Source organism: Cervus canadensis, chromosome 8 (assembly GCF_019320065.1).
Source record: "Cervus canadensis isolate Bull #8, Minnesota chromosome 8, ASM1932006v1, whole genome shotgun sequence".
NCBI lineage: Eukaryota > Metazoa > Chordata > Mammalia > Artiodactyla > Cervidae > Cervus > Cervus canadensis.
In genome coordinates, this window is record NC_057393.1 from 78,851,648 (window position 1) to 78,867,618 (window position 15,971).

The 15,971-nt window shown below is 39.6% G+C and overlaps 1 protein-coding gene and 1 long non-coding RNA gene across 7 annotated transcripts in view; one reads left to right on the forward strand and one right to left on the reverse strand.

Moving 5' to 3' along the window:
• The window catches only part of LOC122446553, a 45,582-nt gene extending 44,056 nt beyond the window's left edge, over positions 1-1,526 (forward strand). For all 3 annotated transcript variants that reach the window (XR_006270898.1, XR_006270900.1, XR_006270899.1), the window contains one exon: positions 1,405-1,526. This is a non-coding gene — a long non-coding RNA (uncharacterized LOC122446553). The remainder of the gene's footprint in view (positions 1-1,404) is intronic.
• Positions 1-15,971, reverse strand: part of BICC1 (BicC family RNA binding protein 1) — a 358,569-nt gene that overhangs the window by 48,477 nt on the left and 294,121 nt on the right. For all 4 annotated transcript variants that reach the window (XM_043476923.1, XM_043476921.1, XM_043476919.1 and 1 more), the window contains exons 5-9: positions 8,238-8,396; positions 6,667-6,720; positions 5,685-5,879; positions 4,966-5,217; positions 1,418-1,549 (exon numbers count right to left, since the gene is read on the reverse strand). In XM_043476923.1, coding sequence (XP_043332858.1) covers positions 1,418-1,549; positions 4,966-5,217; positions 5,685-5,879; positions 6,667-6,720; positions 8,238-8,396 — 792 coding nt within the window. The remainder of the gene's footprint in view (positions 1-1,417; positions 1,550-4,965; positions 5,218-5,684; positions 5,880-6,666; positions 6,721-8,237; positions 8,397-15,971) is intronic.

The following is a 15,971-nucleotide window of genomic DNA, read 5'->3' on the forward strand; positions in this document are numbered from 1 at the left end:
TTTCTCATGTTGGACACTGACTACCACATTATTTGCATACATACACATATATAACAATACATATTTTTATATATGTACCATATGCATATATGATAAAATTCCTAGTTTAGAAATTTTAAAAATGGAAGGCATGACTGTTTGGTGTTTTATCTACAATAATAAAAATATATGTTATCATTTAGTACATGTTGTTGTGTAACTTGTTTTTTTTCACATTTTAAAAAATTTATTTATTTTTACTTGAAGGATACTTGCTTTACAGTACTGGGTTGGTTTCTGCCAAACACCAACATGAATCAGCCATAGGCATACCCATGTCCCCTCCCTCCTGAATATCCCTCCCCAACCCACCCTCTAGGTCATCACAGAGCCCTGGTTTGAGTTCCCTAGTCATACAGCAAATTCCCACTGTCTATTTTACATATGGTAATGTATGTTTCCTGTTACTCGCTCCATACATCCCACCCTCTCCTTACCTCCCCCTCCAACCATGTGCCTAAGTCTGTTCTCTATGTCTGCATCTCCACTGCTGCTCTGCAAATAGGTTCATCAGTACTATCTTTCTAGATTTCATATATATGCACTAGTATATGATATTTGTTTTCCTCTTTCTGACTTACTTTATCAACTTGCTCTTTTTATTCAACACCACTCTTGTCGATTGACTTCTGATACAAAGGTTTCATCAGCACGTATGACTAGAAATAGAATCGCTGGTGGTATAATATCAGTGTTTTTGTGATCAAATGATCACAAACTACTTTTAAAGTGCTTGGGCCAATTTATCCAGTTTAATGCAGGAACATTTCTCTTTCCTCATATCCTTAGCAGCACTTAATATCATCAGACCTATCCCATTAAATTTTTGACAGCACATGTAATTACTGAAATTTTGCAACATCTTAAAAGAGAAGCTCCAAGAAAGCTGAACTAGGGACACTTAATTATTTGAAGTATTTATGAAAGTGAATGGGCACCTATTCCTCAAACCTCCAGGGCTAGCACAGTGGCTTACAAGTAGTAAACAAACCAAGCCTTTTTAAAACTGCTTTGGATCTGTACGCACATACATGTGGACATAACACAACATTTAATCTTACCAACTCTGTGAAACTTAGTAAAGCTTAAAGTTACCAGATTGCAAATTAAGAAAAAAAAAAAGTTTCCTTCCCATATATGTAATTAAAATAATGGTCACAAATAGCCTCCAAAAACCAACACATATATAAAGAAAATGATCAATGATGAATGCTGTTACAAATTTGCCATTATATAAAGTAAAATATAATGTGTAACAGTGACTATTATATAGAATATTAAGTGCCATGTATATGCAGACATTCATTTATATGAAAATCACACTATATTGAATGTGATATGATGCTTGGTTCTCTTTGGGCCCAGACGCTGAACCCACCTTGCTTGGCTGTTTTGGCTTTGGTTTAATACTGATGAAGACATCGAGCTGTTCCATCAGCTGAGCAATGAACTGTGGATCGACTTCAATTTCTTCCTTCATATCAAACATCAGCACAAGGGGAAGACAACCCTAGAAAATGCCACAGTGGAAGGTGTGGGAGGTAAAACACTATTTGTTTATTCATCCAATAATTTAACATGCCTGCAGATAATGCAACATTTTATAGATTTAAAGAAGAAATCCTTTTGCTGAATCCCTTTGCTGAGTCCCTTTGTTGTCCACCAGAAACTATCACGCTGTTAGTCAGCTATATCCCAATACAAAATAAAAAGTTTAATTAAAGAAGAATAAACCAAAGTGTCGAAGCTAAATTATATACCTTCACATAACTTAGAAGGCTGGTGTGGAAATATTGAGGGGTAGAAACTATCTTTTGGATGATGGAAATAAGTGTCTTGTGTTTCTCTTTCTGGCCGTGAATTTTTTCTTACCTACTCTCCACCTTGGAAAAATTCTTCCATTCTCTGACTTCAGCTTTGTTGGTGGTGCCAGAAACTATATTCTCAACTACATGAAGGGTAGTGATCTTGTGGTCTGGCTCAAAGACTTACAGTGGAGGCTTTTTACTGTCTCCTGAATGAAATCTAAACATATATCAGAATTTTAAAATCTCCACATTTCCACCCAGCTTTGCGTGTACAGTCACAGGTCTCTCTGTGTATGTCTGCCCCTTCTCCAAACTACACTAACCTATTGACAGTCTTTGCAATAGATTCTGTTCCTCAGTATCCTAACTCATCACAAGGCTTCCTTGCCAACCCAAGTCCCACTTCTCCTTTGATGCAGCTCAAACCTTAACCTCCTTCCTGGAGTAAACTGCTGCTGCTGCTGCTGCTAAATCGCTTCAGTCGTGTCCGACTCTGTGCGACCCCACAGACGGCAGCCCACCAGGCTCCACTGTCCCTGGGATTCTCCAGGCAAGAACACTGGAGTGGGTTGCCATTTCCTTCTCCAATGCATGAAAGTGAAAAGTGAAAGTGAAGTCGCTCAGTCGTGTCCGACTCTTAGTGACCCCATGGACTGCAGCCCACCAGGCTCCTCCGTCCATGGGATTTTCCAGGAGAGAGTACTGGAGTGGGCGCCACTGCCTTCTCCGGTGGAAACTGCTACTATCACCCTTTCCTGTAACTGTCTCACTCTTCAGCATAGCAGGGGTTAGCACTTGTGCTTTTTCTCTGATTCTTTCTTCCTGGCTCCTAATCTACTGAGTATAGAAACCACATCCCACATTTTTTGTGATGCACAGATTGATGGGTTTGTACATAAGTATTGGAAGTAGTTACTGTCAAACATAACAGAATTAAAAAGAAATCACCATGTTCCATTTCTCTTCTGGATAAGAGATGTTTATAAGGATGTTGCTATAAAAAACGGCGATACTATTTCAAATTTAAGTTAAAGCATTTTAATTTCTCTCTCAATCTTTCATTATTGTGCAGTAATAATAATATGTCTCATTGCATACCTGTATTTTTGTCAGGTATGCAGGTTAGGAAGCAACAGTTAGAACTGGACATGGAACAACAGACTGGTTCCAAATAGGAAAAGGAGTATGTCAAAGCTGTATATTGTCACCCTGCTTATTTAACTTATATGCAGAGTACATCATGAGAAACGCTGGGTTGGATGATGCACAAGCTGGAATCAAGATTGCCAGGAGAAATATCAATAACCTCAGATATGCAGATGACACCACCCTCATGGCAGAAAGTGAAGAACTAAAGAGCCTCATGAAGAAAGTGAAAGAGGAGAGTGGAAAAGTTGGCTTAAAATGCAGCATTCAGAAAACTAAGATCATGGCATCTGGTCCCATCACTTCATGGTAAATAGATGGGGAAACAGTGGAAACAGTGTCAGACTTTATTTTTTTGGGCTCCAAAATCACTGCAGATGGTGATTGCAGCCATGAAATTAAAAGACACTTACTCCTTGGGAGAAAAGTTATGAGCAACCTAGACAGCATATTAAAAAGCACAGACATTACTTTGCCAAGGCTATGGTTTTTCCAGTGGTCATGTATGGATGTGAGGGTTGTACTGTGAAGAAAGCTGAGTGCCAAAGAATTGATGCTTTTGAACTGTGGTGTTAGAGAAGACTCTTGAGAGTCCCTTGGACTGCAAGGAGATCCAACCAGTCCATCCTAAAGCGGATCAGTCCTGGGTGTTCTTTGGAAGAACTGATGTTGAAGCTGAAACTTCAATACTTTGGCCACCTGATGCGAAGAGCTAACTCATGGGAAAAGACCCTGATGCTGGGAGGGATTGAGGGCAGGAGAAGGGGACGACAAAGGATGAGATGGTTGGATGGCATCACCGACTCAATGGACATGAGTTTGGGTGGACTCCAGGAGTTAGTGATGGACAGGGAGGCCTGGCATGCTGTGGTTCATGGGGTCACAGAGTCGGACACAACTGAGCGACTGAACTGAACTGATACTGATGAGCACAGTATGAATATGAATTCATAACTGTGCTGATCGCTTGAAAATTTCACTGAACTCAAAATAATATCTAAAGAACTTGAAAAGTGTGAAAAAAGAAAGTATGAAGAGTAATCATAATAATCCTTGGATACAAATATGCTAACTATCAGTATATTAAAAGTAGCCTAAATAAGCTTAGCTAAAAAAAATATCATTCAGAATGAAATTAATTTCTTAAAATCATATATCATAATTCTTAGTGATTATAACAAGTTTTCATCTGTCAGAGGAATGGAATCAACAATACAAATCTGGATTTTCTGAAAGTTTCTCAAAAACAGATTCTGCAACTTAATAACAGTAAAGGTCATGCCTGAAGTTTATGGATTCAAATGTCACTAAAGGTCTAGCCAGAATGGAGAATATAATGGTATTTTTTAATAAGGATACATGGTATGTCAGTCCATTTTGTTACTATATATCAACCTACACACAGGGTTTTTAATAAATATAGGAAAGATAGACAGAATGAATATTATAAACTGAAAGCAGTACTAAATTTTGTAACTTACTTTCTTTCAATTCATGACATTCAAATCACAGCTCAAATACTATAGCAGTTTTAAAATGGTATGAGAGATTTATGAAATGTTCAAATGTTTCATGATACCAAAATTTATTATCTTTGAGGGTAGGGTAAAATTTTAAATTTATTAATTTTTAGTTGCTCTGTTTTTTTGTGATTTTTTTGTCAAACACAAACTAACGCTAAATGTCAAATAAAAATAACCTTCCACAAAATATAGCCAATTATTTCCATGTAACCTCTTCAGTTGTTTAAATTTTTTAAAAAGTACTGCAAGAGAATTACCCACAAAATGAAATTAAATCTGGGAGGCACTGTGAACCTTATTCTTTTATTTTCTTTTACCAAGAAACTTCCTTATTTGTCCAGAATTCCAAAGTGCTTCCATAAATACCACATAGCTACAGTATGTGCAGCAACATACACTGTACCCAAAGAGATTAAAAAAAACTGTACCATTAATTTCAGTAAACCTACCATGAGATATTGCCTTGCAAGACAGACAGACTCAATGGTGCCCTGGAGGTAGACAGTGGATTTCTTTTGTGGATTACTGGGATCAGGAAAGTGGATCTGAGCACCCGTTCTCTGCATGATATGTTTGATGTTGCTTCCATTTCGACCCATCATAAAGAGATGATGCTGAGCTGCAATATCCAGTTGCGTGCTCACGGGGATAGCTGACGCCAAGCTCCCAGCGAGATGTTCCAAAAGCATGGCCGTTCCTTCCTAGGAGAAAAGGTTGGAGAGAAATAGTCCCATGTGATAGCCTCCCACACTGAAGGAGAGGTTCTACCGTGCTTCTGACAGCTATGGAAAAATTCAGCATGTCCTAAAAGCCAGAATATGGGGCCTTCCCTGGTGGTCCAGTGGTTAATAATCTGCCTTCCAGTGCAGGGGATGCAGGTTTGATCCCTGGTCAGGGAACTAAGATTCCACATGTGGAGCGGCAACTAAGCCCATGTGCTAGCAACCACAGAAGCCCACACGCCACAACAAAGGATCCCACATGCTACAACTACAACCCAACACAGCCAAATAAACAAATATTTTTAAAATAAATAAATAAAAATGGGAACCAGAATGTAATATGAGGAAAAAAAATTCCAGAAAATGAATTTGTCTTAAAATCCTTTAAAAATAAAACTCACATGATTCATATACCTACAATGTTTGGAATGACCCACACCACTCACCTTCACAGCGCTTGTGTTATTCTGAGACCCCCGTACTATCACTGTAGCACCATACATTCGGGACCGCTGTTTAAACGACACTGAAATGTTGTACATTTGTGATATGTGCTGAATAGAGGGGGAATTAGGATCAGGCACTGGTTGAAGAATTCCAGCAATTGGCAGTTCAAACATCAGCACCAAAGGAAGCAGCTCCTAAAACGAAATCACAGAACCCAGAGCAGATGGTTAGGTCATTGCATATTTACTGAAAGTGAAAGTGTTAGTCACTCAGTCATGTCTGACACTTTGCAACTCCAAGGACTGCAGCCCGCCAGGCTCCTCTGTCCATGGAATTCTCCAGGCAAGAATACTGGAGTGGGTAGCCATGCCCTCCTCCAGGGAATCTTTTGAACCCAGGGATAAAACCCGGGTCTCGTGCATTTCAGGCAGATTCTTTACATTCTAAGCCACTAGGGAAGCCCATTCATTTAGAGATATGTGTAATTCATTCATTCTTTTCTCAAGATGGGATTTTTCTCAAGATGAGGGCAGATATATATATACACACACACGTATAGATTATTTACTTCACTGTGCAGTAGACTAACACAACATTGTAAAGCAATCACCCTTCAATAATTTAAGATTTTTTTTAAAACATTATACTTTTATTACAGCCATAAGCTTGGGTAGGCTATCTGAAGTTTTTAAATGGAAGGAGACTTCTGCAAAACCTGAGAGTTTATAACTTGAATTGCCTGTGGCATTTTTCCTCAGGCGTCTTTTTGATCATTTCAAAACCATCAGAGCAACAGAGCCAGGTAAAATTCAGACCATCTCTAAAAAGCATCTTCGAGACATTAAAACAACTTTCATCACTCTTTCCTACATGTTGAACACATGATCTGGTTGTAAATTGATAAATTACAATATTTTTATTGCTTTATAATGCCAACATCACTGACATTGCTTTATTGTACAAAAAAGAATCAATACTTACCCGAATTCTAACTCGGGCAGATTCTACTCCTGCTGGTTGTCCTGCTATAGATACCTGCAAAAGTAAAAAACACAGATTTATTGTTCTTGAATCCACATCCACTTTCTCAGTTATCTACTCCCTCACTACTCAAAGTGTCATCCAGGATAAAACAGCATCGTGCAGCATTGTCTTTATCTTGGAGTTTGTTAATAATGAAGGATCTCAGGCACCAACCCAGACCTACTTAATCAGAATCTGCATTTTAACAAGCTCTGGTGATCTGTGTCAGTTGATCAACATTACCTCCTGGACTTACCTAAAACCTCCCAGCGTACAGGGGCCTCCCACCCACTTCCCATTTTCTTGGGAAACATTTTCTTGTGTCCACTGCATTTCCCCCCTTTTGTTTAAACTCTCTGCACACGAGATGGGCATCAGTGTGCAATGATACTGCCACACTATGTTCACAAAGTAATGAACTACTTACATGCTGGTTGGCAAAAAACACTGTGGCTCCACCAGCCCTTTCTCAGGATCTTCTAGGCTTTCCTATGATTCATCAATTGAGGAATTACTCTTGGCATTAGGGCGAGAGGGTGGGGCTCCCGGACAGCACTCTCATGGGTCAGGCCCACACCGTGCTGTCAGATAATTACCGCTCTTGCTTTTTACCATCGCTTTCTATCCAGTTCCTTGTCTGTATGTGCCACTGTCACCATCAGTCCCCACAGAGAAAAGACTGTGTCTTACTCATATTTGTGCCCAACACAGTTTCTCTGTTGTTGAGTTGCTAAATTGTGTCTAACTCTTTGCAACCTCATGGACTGGAGCCCACCAAGCTCCTCTGTCCATGGGATTACCTAGACAAGAATACTGGAGTCGGTTGCCATTTCCTCCTCCAGGGGATCTTCCCAACCTAGGAATCGGACTGAACCCGGGTCTCCTGCCCTGCCAAGCGTGTTCTTTACCCCTGAGCCACCCAGGTTCTAATATCGTGATTAGAGGAGAGAAAACTTCCAAATAATACAAAGAACACTATCTGCTCTTCAAGTACTGACAGCATTTTGATTTAGACGCATGAGCTCCATTTGTTTCCAAGCCCAAGAACTAGAAAAAAAGAAAAAATGGAGGGGGGCATAAAATAGAGACATAATTCAGCCAATGTGAGAAAGTCAGACACTTGCACATTGCCTCTCAGAAGGTGACCTGGGGTAGCCTGGAGGAGCATTTATGTGATGCTGCAGACAGAATCCCAGCTATCAATAGGTGCCTGGAGCAGGCGAGCTTTCAGGTCCTTTCCTAACTCACATGCCTTCTGAGCCTTTCTGGAAGGATTTCATTTAATGTTGCCATGACAACCTTCCCTCTCTTCTACCAACCATTTAGAGATTAAGAATTTAAGGCCCACCTACAATGCATCTCTTGAAAAAAGCTGAGCACTTTCAATCTCCTTAGAGGGGGACATAAAATCTATACTACCCACCATCTTCACAAGTACTCTTTTGTTCTCATCTCCCCCAAAAGATGCACACACAGGAAATCCAAGCTTTAATCTGCCCCATAAAATGTCACGTGAAAAGTCCCAGCACCTGGTTGCTTTTTTCTGCTTGATTATTCCTGTTGGAGTCTGGGAAGTGGATGTGGCATCCTGTTTCCTCCATCACCTTTTTAATATTGTTGCCCCCTTTGCCGATTACATGAGAATGTTCTGTGTGTGAGACATCCATCTTCAAGGTGACCCGATTGCTCTAAGTGGAAATAACGTATTATTTCTTGATGTATGAAAAAGGAAAGAACAACTCGTAAAAAGACACATTTACCCCAAGGGAACAGGATTAACAAAAAGTGACCCACTGAAAGTTCTTACAGATTTCTTAAGATCACCTTGATCTATAAATTTTTCAATTTTTATCTATCTATCCTTGCTCATAAAAACTGTTTCATTTAAAGACAAATCTGTCAGAAGAAATAGGAAGATACACTCTTTACCAAGATAATTTTTTTGGACAGTAGTATTCAACTCAAATTAGTTACAATTACAAATAGATATTATTCATAAAAATGAATTCAAATAACTGAAAAACAGGTGAAAAAATTGCAAGAGTGAATAAATGTATGTCAGTAGAAATGCTGAACAATGACAGAAAACTAGAAACAAAAATAAAGCTCAAAACTGAATAAAAAATATTTACAAACATTTTCACAACTTCTCTATCACTGTATGTCAAACTTTACAAAGTAGGTAAATTATTCTTGCAGGTAAGAAGAAGAGTGAGGAAGAAATCACAAAGTATACATCTCCAGGAGTAAAATGCTTAAGTAATCCAGTACAGAGTATAAGATTAACTATACTAAAGGCAAATGTAAAACTTTAAGACACAATGAATAATTATAGGCAGACTGTAATTCATGTATTTAATTTGGGGGAAAGTAGCGCCATAAAATTATAAAGACTAACATGAAATGTTTTCTCATTTATAAAATTGATATTGAAATTCTTCAGTCCTTACAAAGTAAAATTAAAAAGTCAAAATACAGCAAGATTTTAAAAAGATCAGTAGTTGTACACTTTCTGGATTCTTAAATTTTAAAATTAGATCCATTAAATACTTTGGTTTTTAAACTTAGTTAACCACTAAAAAAGAAAAAAGGGGGAGAGGACCTAAGATGGTGGAGGAATAGGACAGGGAGACCACTTTCTCCCCCACAAATTCATCAAAAGAATACTTGAACGCTGAGCAAACTCCACAAAACAACTTCTGATCGTTAGCAGAGGACATCAGGCACCCAGAAAAGAGGCCACTGTCTTCGAAAGGAAGTAGGACAAAATATAAAAGATAAAAAGAGAGACAAAAGAGTTAGGGACGGAGATCGGTCCGGGAAGGGAGTCTTAATAGAGGAAGTTTCCAAACACCAGTGAACCCTCTCACCGGCGGGTCTGGGGGACGTTTTCGAATATCGGAGAGCAACCTAACCAGGAGGAAAAATAAATAAAACCCACAGATTACAAGCCTAAAAGCAACTCCCAGCAGAAAAGTACCCCAGACGCCTGCATCCGCCACCAGCAAGTGGGGGCTGAACGGAGAGGAGCGGGTGGCACTGCTTAGGGTAAGAACTGGATCTGAATGCCCTGAGGGAGCTAACTTGAGATAGCAACTTAAACTGTGGGATAGCAAGAGAGAGAGAGAGAATTAACCTGCAAAAAGCCCTAACCTAACGCACAGCCAGCCCGTTCGCAGAACAAAGGACAGAGAAGAACTTGCCGGCTGCGGACCGGCCCATCCCCCGCCAGAGGCAGGAGGCAGGGGGGAGGCAGCTCCAGCCAGAGTCAGAAAGGGGCAAACTCAGCCCCAGAGACGGCATCCCCTACCAAACTGCAAACAGGGTTCCAGTTTCTAACCAAAGACTTCCTGAGATTCTGGATGGTTGACATCTGCCGGGAGGGTGGCAGCCAGAGATCAGCTCCCCAGAAGAGACACAAGGTGCACTGGACCTCCGCGCCCAGAAACTGAGGCTGGGACCGGGAGGGGAGAAGTCGCACTGCACCTGAAGAGAGTGCGCTCGTCAAGATCCTGGTCACCTGAGCTGCTCGGCCAGGGAAGGCACAAAACGCAGGCCCAACCGAGTCTGCGTCTATGTGCAGTACCCAAGAACCTGAACCTGAGCGGCTTGGCCTGGGAAGTGCACGCAACTCAGGGCCCGCTCCCTGTAGAGCAGCCTGGAGCCTGAGCAGTGCAGACGGGAAAGCACACGCGCCGTGAGCGGGGCAAACCCAGTGTGGCCGGAAGACTGCGAACACTCCCCACACACGCCAGGGATGCTTGTCTGCAGCGCCCCTCCCTCCCCACAGGACTGAACAAGCGAGCCTAAACAAGGGACCACCTCCGCCCACTTCTGTCCGGGCGGAAATTAGACACTGTAGAGACCTGCAAACAGAAGCCAAATAAACAAAGGGAACCGCTTTAGAAGTGACAGGTGCAACAGATTAAAATCCCTGTACTTAACACCAACTACACTGGAAGGGGCCTATAGACATTGAGAAGTATAAGCTGGAAAAAGGAACTGTCTGAAACGGAACTGAATCCATACTACCCACAACAGCTCCAGAGAAATTCCTGGATATTTTTACATTATTATATTTTTTAATTAAAAATTTTTTTTCTTTTTTTTATTCCTCTATTACTCCTTAATTTTCATTTTTATAACCCACTATAATCTTGCAAAAAAAAAGAACCCTATTTTTAAAGCTACCTTCATATATATTTCTTAATTTTTTTGTTTTTGTTTTTTTTAATATTATATTTTTAAGAGGCTAACCTCTACTCTGGATTTCTAATCTTTGTTTTTCAGTATTTGTTATCAATTTTGGACATTTCAGAATCCAATCTTCACTACCCATTTTTACTCAGGAGTGTGATTACTGGTTTGATTACTCTCTCCCCTTTTGACTCTCCTTTTTCTCCCCCAGATCACCTCTACTTCCCCCCACCCCCTTCTCTTCTCAATCCAATTCTGTGACTCTATGTGGGTGTTCTGGGCTGCGGAGAACACTTAGAGAACAGAGTACTGCCTAGATCTGTCTCTCTCCTCTTCAGTCCCCCCTTTTCTCCTCCTGCTCACCTCTATCTCCTCCCTCCCTCTCCTCTTCTTCATGTAACTCTGTGAACCTCTCTGGGTGTCCCTCACTGTGGAGAATCTTTTCACCACTAACCTAGAAGTTTTATTATCAGTGCTGTATGGATGGAGAAGTCTTGAGGCAACTGGAAGAATAATCCAGAGGCAGGAGACTTAAGCCCAAAACCTGAGAACACCAGAGAACTCCTGACTACAGGGAACATTAATTAATAAGAGATCATCCAAAAGCCTCCATACCTACACTGAAACCAACCACCACCCAAGATCATCTCCCCGGAAGAGACACAAGGCGCACTGGACCTCCACGCCCAGAAACTGAGGCTGGGACTGGGAGGAGAGAAGTTACATTGCACCTGAGCAAGACAGAGCAAGACATTCCACACAAATTCTCCAGCAACGCAGGAACATAGCCCTGAGCATCAACATACAGGCTGCCCAAAGTCACACCAAACCCATACACCCATCTCAAAACTCACTACTGGACACTCCATTGCACTCCAGAGAGAAGAAATCCAGCTCCACCCACCAGAACACAGACGCAAGCTTCCCTAACCAGGAAACCTTGACAAGACAATCGTCCAACCCCACCCACTGGGAGAAACCTCCACAGTAAAAAAGGAACCACAGACTACCAGAATACAGAAAGGCCACCCCAAACACAGCAATCTAAATAAGATGAAAAGGCAGAGAAATACCCAGCAGGTAAAGGAACATGAAAAATGCCCACCAAGCCAAACAAAAGAGGAGGAGATAGGGAATCTACCTGAAAAAGAATTGAGAATAATGAGAATAAAAATGATCCAAAATCTTGAAAACAAAATGGAGTTACAGATAAATAGCCTGGAGACAAGGATTGAGAAGATGCAAGAAATGTTTAACAACGACCTAGAGGAAATAAAAAAGAGTCAATTAAAAATGAATAATGCAATAAATGAGATCAAAAACACTCTGGAGGGAACCAACAGTAGAATAATGGAGGCAGAAGATAGGATAAGTGAGGTAGAAGATAAAATGGTGGAAATAAATGAAGCAGAGAGGAAAAGAGAAAAAAGAATCAAAAGAAATGAGGACAACCTCAGGGACCTCTGGGACAATGTGAAACGCCCCAACATTGGAATCATAGGAGTCCCAGAAGAAGAAGACAAAAAGAAAGGCCACGAGAAAATACTCGAGGAGATAATAGCTGAAAACTTCTCTAAAATGGGGAAGGAAATAGCCACCCAAGTCTAAGAAACTCAGAGAGTCCCAAACAGGATAAACCCAAGAAGGTGAAACACCCCAAGACACATATTAGTCAAATTAACAAAGATCAAACACAAAGAACAAATATTAAAAGCAGCAAGGGAGAAACAACAAATAACACACAAGGGGATTCCCATAAGGATAACAGCTGATCTTTCAATAGAAACTCTTCAGGCCAGAAGGGAAGGGCAGGACATACTTCAAGTAATGAAAGAGAATAAGCTACAACCCAGATTACTGTACCCAGCAAGGATCTCATTCAGAGATGATGGAGAATTGAAAAGCTTTACAGACAAGCAAAAGCTGAGAGAATTCAGCACCACCAAACCAGCTCTTCAACAAATGCTAAAGGATCTTCTCTAGACAGGAAACACAGAAAGGCTGTATAAACGCAAACCCAAAACAACAAAGTAAATGGCAACAGGACCTTACTTATCAATAATTATCTTAAATGTAAATGGGTTGAATGCCCCAACCCAAAGACAAAGACTGGCTGAATGGATACAAAAGCAAGACCCCTATATATGCTGTCTACAAGAGACCCACCTCAAAACAAAGGACACATACAGACTGAAAGTGGAGGGATGGAAAAAAACATTTCACGCAAACGGAGACCAAAAGAAAGCAGGAGTCGCAATACTCATATCAGATAAAATAGACTTTAAAATAAAGGCTTTGAAAAGAGACAAAGAAGGACACTACATAATGATCAAAGGATCAATCCAAGAAGAAGATGTAACAATTATAAATATATATGCACCCAACATAGGAGCACCGCAATATGTAAGGCAAATGCTAACAACTATGAAAGGGGAAATTAACAATAACACAATAATAGTAGGAAACTTTAATACCCCACTCACACCTATGGATAGATCAACTAAACAGAAAATGAACATGGAAACACAAACTTTAAATGACACAATGGAACAGCTAGACCTAATTGATATCTATAGGACATTTCACCCCAAAACAATCAATTTCACCTTTTTCTCAAGTGCACACGGAACCTTTTGCAGAATAGATCACATCCTGGGCCATAAATCTAGCCTTGGTAAATTTTTAAAAAATGAAATCATTCCAGTCATCTTTTCTGACCACAATGCAGGAAGATTAGATCTCAATTACAGGAAAAAAAAAATTATTAAAAATTCAAACATATGGAAGCGTGTTTTTTGCACACTTCTGAATAACCAACACATCATAGAAGAAATCAAAAAAGAACTAAAAATATGCATAGAAACGAATGAAAATGAAAACATAACAAACCAAAACCTATGGGATACTGTAAAAGCAGTGCTAAGGGGAAGGTTCATAGCAATACAGGCATACCTCAAGAAACAAGAAAAAAAGTCAAATAAATAACCTAACTCTACATCTAAAGCAACTAGAGAAGGAAGAAATGAAGAACACCAGGGTTAGTAGGAGGAAAGAAATCTTAGAAATTAGGGCAGAAATATATGCAAAAGAAACAAAAGAGACCATAGCAAAAATCAACAAAGCTAAAAGCTGGTGTTTTGAAAAGATAAATAAAATTGCCACACCGTTAGCCAGACTCATCAAGAAACAAAGGGAGAAGAACCAAATCAACAAAATTAGAAATGAAAATGGAGAGATCACAACAGATAACACTGAAATACAAAGGATCATAAGAGACTACTACCACCAGCTATATGCCAATAAAATGGACAACTTGGAAGAACTGGACAAATTCTCAGAAAAGTGTAACTTTCCAATACTGAACCAGGAAGAAATAGATCTTAACAGACCCATTACAAGCACAGAAATTGAAACTGTAATCAGAAATCTTCCAGCAAACAAAAGCCCAGGACCAGATGGCTTCACAGCTGAATTCTACCAAAAATTTAGAGAAGAGCTAACACTCAACTTACCCCAACTCTTCCAGAAAATTGCAGAAGAAGGTAAACTTCCAAACTCATTCTATGAGGCCACCATCACCCTAATACCAAAACCAGACAAAGATGCCACAAAAAAAGAAAACGACAGGCCAATATCACTGATGAACATAGATGCAAAAATCCTTAACAAGATTCTAGCAAACAGAATCCAACAACATATTAAAAAGATCATACATCATGACCAAGTGGGCTTTATCCCAGGAATGCAAGGATTCTTTAATATCTGCAAATCAATCAATGTAATACACCACATTAACAAATTGAAAGATAAAAAACATATGATTATCTCAATAGATGCAGAAAAAGCTTTGACAAAATTCAACATCCATTTATGATTAAACCTCTCTAGAAAGCAGGAATAGAAGGAACATACCTCAACATAATAAAAGCTATATATGACAAACCCACAGCAAGCATCACCCTCAATGGTGAAAAATTGAAAGCATTTCCCCTGAAATCAGGAACAAGACAAGGGTGCCCACTCTCACCACTACTATTCAACATAGTGTTGGAAGTTTTGGCCACAGCAATCAGAGCAGAAAAAGAAGTAAAAGGAATCCAGATAGGAAAAGAAGAAGTGAAACTCTCACTGTTTGCAGATGACATGATCCTCTACATAGAAAACCCTAAAGACTCTACCAGAAGATTACTAGAGCTAATCAATGAATATAGTAAAGTTGCAGGATATAAAATTAACACACAGAAATCCCTTGCATTCCTATATACTAACAATGAAAAAACAGAAAGAGAAATTAAGGAAACAATACCATTCACCATTGAAACAAAAAGAATAAAATACTTAGGAGTATATCTACCTAAAGAAACAAAAGACCTATACATAGAAAACTATAAAACACTGATGAAAGAAATCAAAGAGGACACAAACCGATGGAGAAACATACCGTGTTCATGGATTGGCAGAATCAATACTGTGAAAATGAGTATACTACCCAAAGCAATCTATAGATTCAATACAACCCCTATCAAGCTACCAACGGTATTTTTCACAGAACTAGAACAAATAATTTCACAATTTGTATGGAAATACAAAAAACCTCGAATAGCCAAAGTAATCTTGAGAGAGAAGAATGGAACTGGAGGAATCAAGCTGCCTGACTTCAGACTCTACTACAAAGCCACAGTCATCAAGACACTATGGTACTGGCACAAAGACAGAAATATAGATCAATGGAACAAAACAGAAAGCCCAGAGATAAATTCACGTACCTATGGACACCTTATCTTCGACAAAGGAGGCAAGGATATACAATGGAAAAAAAGACAACCTTTTTAACAAGTGGTGCTGGGAAACCTGGTCAACCATTTGTTAAAGAACGAAACTAGAACACTTTCTAACACCATACACAAAAATAAACTCAAAATGGATTAAAGATCTAAATGTAAGACCAGAAACTATAAAGCTCCTAGAGGAGAACATAGGCAAAACACTCTCTGACATAAATCACAGCAAGATCCTTTGTGACCCACCTCCCAGAATATTGGAAATAAAAGCAAAACTAAACAAAT